Genomic DNA, 11740 nt, shown 5'->3' with positions numbered 1-11740 from the left:
AATGCACTACAGTGAATCCAACACAGTGCCCCCAACAACATCCACCCCAGCATCCAGTACAGTGAATCCACTAGAGTTTCCACTATAGTGGCATTCTTTGGGTCTTGATTATAACAAGGGCTTCTAGAGGTGCTCGCGGTATAAGATTCTCGGGGAGTCACCTTGAGCGCACAATCTCAGGCAGCAGAGTCAACTTTATGAGGTTGGAGTTATGTTCAGGAGATGAACCAGCAGGCTCCAAGGAGGCTGGAGATCAACAGTTGAGAACATGAGACCTGGGACTCATAGTCTAAACCACCCATCAACTATGTCACCCTTATTAAAAGTATTGCTTCCCTCTTTTGAAGAGTACTTTCAAGATACCAAAGTTTTCATGTGTTTTCTCTCACTTGTGCACTCTCCTGGTGACCACTGTCTCATCTGTGGTCATGCAGAACACACATGGAGCAGAGCCAAGGCCAGAATTTGCATTTCCTGGCTCCCAAGTCTGACTGCCTCAGCAACCCACATCCTCATTCTAACCCAGAGCCCAGCCAGAGTTCCTCCTCTGGTTGTGAGACTGTGGTCTATGAAACCAAAACTTTTGCCTTGCCTTCTCAGCCTGTCAGGGTCTTACCACTGGGTAGGAGCCTTGGATGAAAGGACAAGGAGATAGATAAATTGATGGACACACAGGCAGAGGGGTAGATGGATGAATGGATGGATGGATAGTTGGATGGATAAATGGATGGATAAGTGGGTGGATGAATAGACAGGGAGGTGGATAGATGAATGGATAGACAAGATGGATGTACAGACAAATGGGTGGGTGGATGGATAGAAAGGAGGGAAAGGAGGACAGAGAGATGGATGAGTGGAGGAAGAGAAGGCAATAAGCAAACATCTAGGAAATTACAAATACAAATAGGTAAAGAAGGCCCCAAGAGAGGAGAGGTAGAATCAGGCTGGTCTGATGGTAGTGGGTTATCAGAACTTATTAACGTTGGTGTTGCTGAAGTTGGTATACAACCCCCCACTCTTAAATTTGACTGGATTTTAAAATAATAATTTAAAAAAGACAAGTGGGGATAGAAAAAGAATGGCAGAAAAGCCAGAGGAGGTCAGAGATATTAGTGGCAGGAGGAAGATGAAATGAGAGAGAAAGAAAAGCAAGACCAAATTATGCTGTGACAGGCAGAATGGGTGGTAGAAATACAGATGCAAAGAAAGAAAAACAAGAGTCCAAAATTGGAGAAATAGTTCAGAGAGAGAGTGACCAAGAAGGAGAGTGACTAAGGAACAGACAAAAGAGAAGCAAAGAGAGAGAAGAAAAATAAGATGAGTGGGAGGAGGTGGGGGGAGATAGAGGAAAAAATGGGAAGACAGAGAAGTCCTATATAGAAGGAAAGACAGAGGGGAAGATGGGGAAAGGAGACAGAGAAATCGTGTATAAAATAAAGTACGCTGGGTGTGGTGACTCATGCCTGTAATCCCAGCACTTTTGGAGGCCGAGGTGGGTGGATCACCTGAGGTTAGGAGTTCGAGACCAGCCTGACCCACATGGTGAAACCCTGTCTCTACTAAAAATACAAAAAACTAGCCGGGTGTGGTGGTGGGTGTATGTAATCCCAGCTACTTGGAAGGCTGAGGCAGAAGAATTGCTTGAACTCGGGAGGCGAAGGTTACAGTGAGCTGAGATCGCACCACTGTGCTCCAGCCTGGGTGACAGAGCAAGAGACTCTGTCAAAGAAAGAAAAAAAGACTTGCATTTCTGATAACCAGACGATTCCTGTAGTCCCCACCCAGAAACAAACTCAGTGTACAAGGACCGTTTATTTCCATGCATCCCAGACCAATTAGTGGCACGCGTTTCCTACCCACCAAACTATCTTAAAAAAAACCCTAGCCTCCAAATTTTCAGGTTTCCCATTTAGCCGGCTGTACACGTTTGTTTGTTTTTGAGACGGAGTCTCTCTCTGTCACCCAGGCTGGAGTGCAGTGGTGCAATCTTGGCTCACTGCAACCTCCGCCTCCTGGGTTCAAGAGATTCTCCTGCCTCAGCCTCCTGAGTAGCTGAGATTACAGGTGAGCGCCACCATACACAGCTAATTTTGAATTTTTAGTAGAGACAGGGTTTCACCATGTTGGCTACGATGGTCTTGATCTCCTGACCTCATGATCCACCCACCTCAGCCTCCCAAAGTGCTGGGATTACAGGCGTGAGCCACCATGCCTGGCCCATCTTTATAAACATGGGAGTTTCCTGCATGTCAGAATAAAGCAATATTAATAATAATATTTAATAATAGGATGGTAAAGGAGTGGAAGATTATTGCAGGACTGGACCCTAGTTGGTTCACATCACCTTTTATCTGCATCCTTGAACAGTCCTCTCCAAAGCTGACTCAGGGTTTGGCCATGGGACTTACTCTGGGCAACGAGACAGTAGCAAATACCACATGAGCAGAAGTTTGGGAGCCGTTTGCCTTTTGGTGCTTGTTGTTTCTTTCAGCCAGGTATCCTTGCAACCACCATGATATGAACAAACTTGAGCGAACCTCATGGAAGACAAGCAATCCTGGCTATCCCAGCAGAGGCCTCAGCACAGGAGTGAGGCTGCTCCTAGAACCACCACCCAACCAACACATAGAGCTGTAAGAAACAGGCTGGGTGCTGTGGCTCACGTCTGTAATCCCAACACTTTGGGAGGCCAAGGCGGGCAGATCACTTGAGGTCAGGAGTTTGAGACCAGCCTAGGCAACATGGCAAAACCTCTTCTCTACTAAAAATACAACAACAAAAAATAAGGCTGAGTGTGGTGGCTCGCACCTGTAATCCCAGCACTTTGGGAGGCCGAGGTGGGCAGATCACCTGAGGTCAGGAGTCTGAGACCAGCCTGGCTAACATAGTGAAACCCTGTCTTTACAAAAAATACAAAATTAGTCGGGCATGGTGGTGCACATCTGTAATCCCAGCTACTTGGGAGGCTGAGGCAGGAGAATTGCTTGAACCTTGGAGACAGAGCTTGCAGTGAGGCGAGATCACACCACTGCACTTCAGCCTGGGCAACAGAGTGAGACTCCATCTCAAAAACAAACAAACAAAAAGAAATAAATGGTTGCTGTTTTAAGCCACTAAGCTGTGGGGCTGTTTGTTACTTAGCAAAAATTAACATGTGAAATGATGTGACTCATTCAAAGCCACTCAAGGAACTGAAGGTGAGGAGTCTGTCTTCTAACCCACTACACTCTGCACTACGCATGAGTAGCTCAAGAAAGGCTATTCAAAAGGCTTTCAATCCCATGGTCTAACCCATGGTTGCCCACCTGTCCACCCAACCTGGGAAAAGGTCTCCACTCCCAGGATGACATTGAAAATATTTAACATCTGAGTTTCCTGCGTGTCAGAATAGAGTAAGATCTTGAAGGTTCATTGGTATTCCTGGAGTGAACTCTTTAGTGGCTGGACCATGGGGAGGTCTGGGAGCCCTTGGGGAGGTTCTTAATTACCAAACGGCATGGAAATAGTGCAATATTTAAACCACCAGTTTGGCCATACCAGTATGTCCCTGTGAGTCATCAACTGCTGGTAGCAATTATTTAACCTCCCTATTGATGTATGGAAGAATCTAGGTGTTTTTCCCCTCTAAAAAAAGGTGCCCACGGCCAGGCATGGTGACTCATGCCTGTAATCCCTGCACTTTGGGAGGTCAAGGCGGGCCGGGCCCATCACCTGAGGTCAGGAGTTCAAGACCAGCCTGACTGACATGGTGAAACCCCATCTCTACTAAAAATACAAAAATTAGCTGGGTGTGGTGGGTACCTGTAATCCCAGCTACTCGGAGGCTGAAGCAGGAGAATTGTTTGAACCTGGGAGGCAGAGGTTGCAGTGAGCCAAGATCACACCATTGCACTCCAGCTTGGGCAACAAGAGCGAAACTCCATCTCAAAAAAAAAAAAAATGTTACCCACAAATTCCAAGAGGTTTTCCTTAACACAGCCCAACCCACAGCCACACCCCCCCACCACACAACAGGTCCTTACCAGGACACCACACAAAAACAAGTGTATTCTCAGATCATTTAATCAGAATTTTAATATAAACAGGTCATTATCCCATATTTTACATGCAAAACAATTTCAATATTCCAAAAGAAAAAAAAGGCATCTTCTATACATGGTGCTACTTGGCTCTTGTAGGAAAACATTGAAAAAATAATAATTGAGCTGTTGGTGGGTTTTGTGTTTCTGAGTTGTTTTCTACAAAAGCTGCGGCACATTTGACCCTTTGCTGCCAAAACGCAGGGCCGAGGCCACCCAGGCACACAAAGGGATGAGGAGCAGCAACTTTGAGGCAAAGTGTAAAGACTGAACAAGCCGTTCCTGAATATGAAAGCACAGATGCGCACTCATTTTGAGGCTCTTCCTTCCTTCTCAAATGGGACCAAGAGCCCCAGAGTTATGATCTGTTTTCTAACAAGGATTTTCAATGGCCCACACCCACCCAGATAGAAATATGGCTGGTGTCTGGTTCTGGACCTTGACTGTTATCAGAAGGTAACAGTAAGCTCAAAAAGCCATTGTGTCCCCTTCTCCCACCCGTTTCTTGGGGACCCCTAAGGAAATATTCACCTTCTGTTGTAGCCCCTGAAAGTCCACTATGTTCTTTTGTATGTTCTAGGGAAAAAAAAAATTCTGACCTGTTCTTTTCATTCCCAATCTCACCTCTCATATACATGAATATTCTGAAGAACATGCTGGAAGATTTTCAAAGTGACACCACGCTACGTGTACCATGTATATAAAATCGGCATTCCCTGTTTCCCAACCCCAACAAAACCATTGTTTCTGAAGAGCCTAAGGTGTCGAGGACTCATCAGGTGGCATCCAAAGGACATTTAATCCTAAACTTCCACTCATGTGAAGTAGAAAAGTGATCGTCACTGGGATTATAACACGTCCATTTACCAGGATGGCCAGCACAAGTCAAAACCTGATGATGTTTCTGCTCTTTCACAAGTGTTACAGCAGAATACAAATAAACACCTCCCAACCCAATAAGCACATTTCTTGGTGGACTATCTGCCACAGGATACAGTGAAAGATCTGTCCATCAGTTGGCAACATAGTCCCCAGGGTCACAGGATTACCTGTGTAGACCCCTTGTGTCAGTTCCCACAGTTTATCTCAACTGTCCTCAGCCTACATCCAGACAAGCCACAGTGCTTCTCCTTCTCACCACTTCCAATGACAGAATAGCACCTAGGACAGCTCCCAGAATCCGAACATTTTCGGACGAGTATTTGACATCACTGATGCAGAGAGAAAGTGACGTGCTTTGTATTCTCCTCCTGGAAGAAGAAACTACTGTGTGGATTTTACTACATTAATGAAAAGGGTTTTAATCATAGCGAGACATCTTTAAAAACAAGCAACAAAAAATATTACCCTAAGCTGGTTTTGTTGCTTTTTTTAACTTAACACTACAAACTCCCAGGACAACCATGTCTTTCTAGGACCAAAGTTCTATTGTTACAAAGTCAACATTTCCTAAAGTCATAGGAGGCTTTCTTTCAACCCAACAGCTGCTTGCCCTTTTCACTGCAGCAGTGAAGTCAAATAAATGAGATTGGTGCACCCCATTTGCCAAGGGGCAGGCCCAGCACCGTACCTTTCTCCAGGGCAGGTGGAGAAAGATGAATCTGCAAGGGCAGTGCCTAAAAGTACAAGAGCAGCAAGGTTTGGGCCCTGCTGGCCCTGCCTAGACTCTCACATGGGTTATCAAAGCTGCACAGTGTCCAACAATATCAGCTTGAGGTCAATCAAACCCCAACACAGAGGTCTAAGGTGTTGTTGCAAAAAAAAAAAAAAAAAAAGTGAAAAAAAAGCATTCAGCATATTAATGGATTTTAGATTAGAATTTCCCCCATATGCTCCCATCCCACTTGGAGAATTAAAAAAGACATTAAGTGTGTGTCAGGTGCAGCAGCAGACTGAAAGAAGCAGGAATAAGACGTCAGAGAGTCCAGGGCACCTTGGAGCTCACTTCAGAGGGATTTCATGGAACAGATGGGAATGCTCGTTCTGAATCAAAGCCTGTCTTTGCCCCAGCAGCCATCTCTCACCAAAGGAAGGTATAACATGCTGGGGCACCCCATATATCAGATACATCATGACATCCTGGAACTTAGTTTATGTTTGGGGAACTTAGTGACAATAGATGGAGGATTTTTTTTAAAGGAAGATTAAATTCAGAGAAGAATATCACCAGCCAGAAAGAAAAGGATCTATGTTCACATGAAGGCCACACCTTCTCCATCCCAACTCCCTCCCTCAAAATTCTTAATGGTCCCTGGCATTCGAATCAGCTAATAGACACTTTCCCTGATTCAGGCTGGTTCCAGGTAGAATTCTGAAATCTCAAAGATGTCCATTATTGAATCACATCTTAACAATACACTGAGGTAGACTGTGCTGAAAAAAAAATTATCTGCCATTCACCTGTTTATTTTTCTTTGATAAAAATTGACATGCGCTCCATTTTTTACGAGAGTGATTTTCAGAGTGATTTTATATATTAAAATAAATACGTTTTCCCCTAGTATAAGAAAAACCTTTCTGAATTAGAAAAATGTGAAAATTGCAGCTAGTGTAGTATACAACCACTACAAATTTACTAGGAAGAGAACAAAATACCTAGATCTACGTGTGTGTGTTTTTAAAATTTACGTACAGACCCTCACATTTGCAAAATAAATTTGGCAAAAATAATTTCTGTACTCTTGGTTCTTGTACCCAACCACTGAGGCTCCTCGGCAATATTTTTACATGCTGTAATTTCCCGAATTATATAAATAAGATAGCAATAGACCATTGGGATTTGTGTCTACCGGTGTTCTTAATCAAGAATTGAGAGGGCTCGGAGTTTGCCATTATGACTCTATCCCATTCTTAAGCCCACAACTCTTAAGAGAAGAAGAAAAGGAAGCAGTCAAAAGCTTGTGAGAAAATGCACTCAGGAATAACGCATGGGTGATGAGTTTTTTGATGAACCAAAGTGATGAGTTCACTCTGTTCTTTGAGCAGCTGTGGTGGTTCTTTTCGCAAAGAGAAGAAACGGTGGATTGATGCCCCGTTGGAAGTTCTTGGTGGTGTGAAGGTCTTTTTTCATGGTTTCTCCTCCAGACTCTACTGTCTTAGGGATTGCAACAACGTAAGCGCCTGAGCATTCTGCTCGGGCACTACACCTGGCCCAGATGAGGTCACCAAGCTCAGAGCAGCTTCCGGGAATTCAGTACGGAGGACCGCCAGGTGTCCTCAGGCTGGAGGGGACCAAGACGTAGTCTCAGTGCACCTCTCTCTTATATTGCTTAGATGTTCCCAAAGTCCATCTGGGTTGCTGGCTCTTTGGGATCTGATATTCTTGCATTTGCACAATAACGGTAGGATGTGCACACCCAGGAGAGGAAACGCCACACGAGGTACACACAGAGAACCAGAGGATGAACCAGAGGAAGGCAGGCTCAGAGCTAGGTAGCTACCAGCTTTATCTGAACAGCTTGGTACCTGAACCAGACCATCCACAAAACCTAGTCTCCCGCATACTCCACGTGGCCTCACAACGTCCAAAAGTGTTAGCAGCGAATGTGGCTTCATTCCCAGAAATGGATGCCGTTAAGACCAAACAAAGAGGCCGCTCGTGCCTTACTCCCTACCCCTCCCCGCCCCACAACAGGCAAAGCTACTCACGTCCCCACTCCCCGCCAACCCCGGGGAAGAGTCAATAACTTATGAGGCTAATTCTGGAGACTTCTTAAAAATTAAATATGCTACAAATATATTCTCAAAACTCTATGTCATCTCAGTTCTTTTTTTTTTTCCTTTTTCCATTTTTCTTTGTTTTTTCTTTTTTCTTTTTCTTTTTTTCTTTTTTTAACGTCCTAGCTTGGTTTGGTCTTGAAAAGCTTCAGAATCACTCCAGATGAAATATTCCTCCCTTGGCTCCCCAAAAGCATTTTTTTTCACCAGCGTGAAGGGAGGGTAGGAACCTGAGGCTAACCTTCTGACACAAGAAGTATCTGTCGAGAGCACAGTCTCCCAGTCAACAAGAAGGAAGGAGTGGGGGACATGAGCTGGCACACTTGAGAAAAACCTTCATGAGCCGATTCCCAAAGCATCAACTCTGCGTGGGTATGCTGCATACACATCAGCCGTGTCTAACGGACACACACACGCGCATACAGACGTGAGCACACGCCAGGACCACAGACCCTTATCCAAAGTATGAAAACAGCAGCTATTGGTCAATTTGAGGAACTGATTTTGTAAAGAAAAAAAAAATCCTTCAGCCTGGATGAGGAAAACAAAAACCTTCTTCTTGAAGCTCAACCTGTAAAGCTTGAAATTCTCCTGGAACAGGGCTGGGTATTTTTTGTTGTTTTTTTTCTTTCGAGTTTTTGTTCCACAAACAAGAAGTTTTATCTTTTATACTGCAGCTCAGACACCAGCAAAAAACAAAAACAAAAAGAATCTGTAAAAACAGGTGCTTTCTTTCCATCTACTAGGGGAGAAAAAAAAACAAAAAACACAAAATCCTGCTTTGAAATTGTGGTTGCCCCGAAGAGGCAGCAGCTGTGGAAACCCCCTGCCCCCTAGGTTCACAGTTAAGTCCTCTGCAGGACTAGTCAAATTGGCAACCAAAGAAGTCTATCTTAAGATGAACAGAAATGTACAGGAACGATCTCTGAGCTCCATTGGACACTGTAGAGTTGTGTGAATCCTGAGTTTTCCAGAGGTTTCAAAACGGAGGAAAGTGAAGATGGGAGCCCCTGCCCACCCCCGCTGCGGTAGGCACTGTTAGGAGGGATTGGACCGAGGCAAGGCCAGAATCCGCCCATTCTTCTTGCCTCCGTTCATGTGGGTGTAGGGTATGTGTTCCTCGTAGCTCCGCTTGAGACCCAGTGAAGACCCTCCATCCCGGCCCCCGGCCTCCTCCCTCTGACAGTGGGAGGAACGATCCAGGGGGACATTCTCCATATCCTCAAACTCCATCTCCAGCTCCTCGCTCTCGGGGGCCTTGTTCTCCTCACTGTGAAAGAAGGACACCTCTGGAAAGCTAGGATGCAGGTCATCCTTGAGCAAGTTGACAATCTCCAGGAAGGTTGGCCTCATCTTGGGGTTGAATTGCCAGCACATACGCATGAGATCGGTCCTGTGGAGCAGAAGGAAACGTCCTGGGTGAGTCTGGGGCCCAGCCAAGCATCCTCCCATCCCCCCCACCCATACGTAGCACATATGGAAACTCAAGTGTGGGTACCACAATGCAATGTGCAAATGCAAGCATGCATGTAAAGACAAGCTCTGCAAACACAAACACGCCTGTAACATGTAGCCTGCAAACACAGTGAGCACGTAGACATACGAAAGGCAAAGCCAAGCACACATGTAAGGGGCAATACCCTTTTAATCAACACCTCACACACCTCAACCCCTTTCTACACTTACACTCTCTCTGGACAGTTGTCAGGTTGATCCAGATACCCTCCTTCCATGACGAATTTCAACACTTGTTCATTAGACAGGCCTTGGTAAGGCTGTTCTGCCAAGCTGGTGATTTCCCAAAGGACCACGCCAAAGGACCTGCGGTGACAGTTGAGGGTAGTAACAAAGCCATTCACACACACACCACACACACACAGACACATACATAGACACAAACACACACACATACAGGGACAGACACACACACAAACACACACACAGACACACAAATACACACACAAACGCAGACACGCAAACACACACAAACTCACACACACACATGCAAACACAGTATACACACAAAAACACAGACACACACAAACACCACAGACACACAAACACATAGACACACACACACCAACACACAAATGCACACACATATGCCAACACAAATACAGTACACACACACACACACACACAGGGACACAAACACACACAGACACACAAACACACAAGCACACACAAACACAGACACACACAAACACATGCATGCAAACACACACAAACACACGAACACACACACAAACACACACAAACACATACAAGCACGCAAACACATCTCTTGGTTTGCTTGAACATGGTTGGCCAGCTAATGAAACAATTCATCTGCAATTCATAAATGCTGTGAAAGAAAATAAATCTTGGGGCCTCCAAATCACTAAACTCAATGAAAAAATCAAGCTGGGAACTGCTTAGGGCCAACCTGCCTTCATTCTATTCAACATCCTCCCCTCTGCTCACTGAGATAAATGCATGTCTGCTTGCCTCCTTTGGAGAGGCTCATCAGAAACTCGAAAGAATTCGGCCATTTGTCTGTTATCTATCTATGACCCGTAAGCCCCCTCCCCGCTTCGAGTGTCCTGTCTTTCGAGACAGAACCAATGTTCATCTTACATATGTTGTTGGATGCCTCATGTTTCCCTAAAATGTATAAAACCAAGCTGTGCTCTGGTCACCTTGGGCACATGTCGTCACCTTGGGCAAACGTCCTCAACCTTGGCAAAATAAACTTCCTAAATTAACTCAGACCTGTCTCAGATTTTCGGGTTCACAATGCCCACAGGATTGGTCACAACATAAGAGTAGCCATGGGAAGGTCCTCAGACAGGAGGTTGCCTTTTTTTCCTTGATGGGGAGCCCACAAGGAAGGCAGGCTACCTTCTCCTGCTCTTGGTGGTCACTGGCAGGGCACCTGGGATTCAAGCCCAGCGACCGCCCACCCATCCACGCACAACTCACCACATGTCAGAAGAAGTGGTAAAGATCCCGTCCTTCAGGGACTCTGGAGCCATCCACCGCACAGGGAGCAGACCCTTGCCCCCTTTCCGGTAGTAATCCGTTTCATAGATGTCTCTGGTCATTCCAAAGTCTGACAACACAAACGGTTCACACACTCTTAACCTTCAGCCTTGGTCCTAGCACCTGCCATCTTGACTATCCCACCTGTCACAGAGCCCTAAGAGGGGTTCACCTGGCTCAGGTGTGTGTCCGCCTGGGTGGTGGCCAAATCCAGTAAGAATGGATTCTGAGGGTATGCATGGGGAAGTGAAGGGGAAGGACGGGCCACTATTTAAAGCCTGGGGAAAGAAGGTACCAAGTGACAAAGAAGCTACTTTTTTCTTTCTTTCTTTTTTTTTTTTGAGAGAGAGTCTTGCTCTGTTGCCTACGGTGGAGTGCAGTGGCGCAATCTCGGATTGTTGCAACATCCACCGCCCGGGTTCAAGCTATTCTCCTGCCTCAGCCTCCCGAGTAGCTGGGATCACAGGCACATGCCACCATGCCTGGCTACTTTTGTATTTTTTAGAGACAGAGTTTCTCCATGTTGGTCGGGCTGGTCTCGAACTCCTGACCTCAGGTGATCCACCTCAGCCTCCCAAAGTGCTGGGAATCACTGTGCCTGGCCAATTTTGCATTCCTTATGTATACTGTTCCTCGACCATCCTTGGGTATCGGGCATGACTACCAAATGCCAAGGTAGCTGTGGGCTGGAGATTTGGAGTGCACAGGCAGAATAGTTAGTTCCGTATGGGTAACTGTGGTTTTAAGACATTTAAAATAGTAACAGAAGTTACGTTATTAAAAACCTAGGTGTGCTGTGGAAAATAAGAAAGGGTATGTAAAGGCTGCTGGGACCAGGGAACAGGAAGTTGCTATCTTGGTTTAGATGAGGGTGAAAGTCTTTCTTTTTTTTTTTTTTTTTTTTTGAGATAGAGTTTCACTCT

The 11740-nt window shown here is 45.6% G+C and overlaps 1 protein-coding gene across 1 annotated transcript in view; it reads right to left on the bottom strand.

Annotated features, from left to right (window-relative positions):
- Window positions 1-4056: 4056 nt before the first annotated feature.
- Window positions 4057-11740, bottom strand: part of INSR (insulin receptor) — a 159571-nt gene continuing 151887 nt past the window's right edge. Inside the window, exons 20-22 of the mRNA XM_017528197.2 lie at window positions 10758-10887; window positions 9483-9617; window positions 4057-9189 (exon numbers count right to left, since the gene is read on the bottom strand). Of these exons, the coding sequence (XP_017383686.1) occupies window positions 8835-9189; window positions 9483-9617; window positions 10758-10887 (620 nt within the window). The 3' untranslated portion in view covers window positions 4057-8834. The remainder of the gene's footprint in view (window positions 9190-9482; window positions 9618-10757; window positions 10888-11740) is intronic.

The sequence above is a fragment of the Cebus imitator genome, unplaced genomic scaffold, assembly GCF_001604975.1.
Source record: "Cebus imitator isolate Cc_AM_T3 unplaced genomic scaffold, Cebus_imitator-1.0 Scaffold53, whole genome shotgun sequence".
Taxonomy (NCBI): Eukaryota; Metazoa; Chordata; class Mammalia; order Primates; family Cebidae; genus Cebus; species Cebus imitator.
This window is presented reverse-complemented; position numbering and strand designations above follow the sequence as displayed.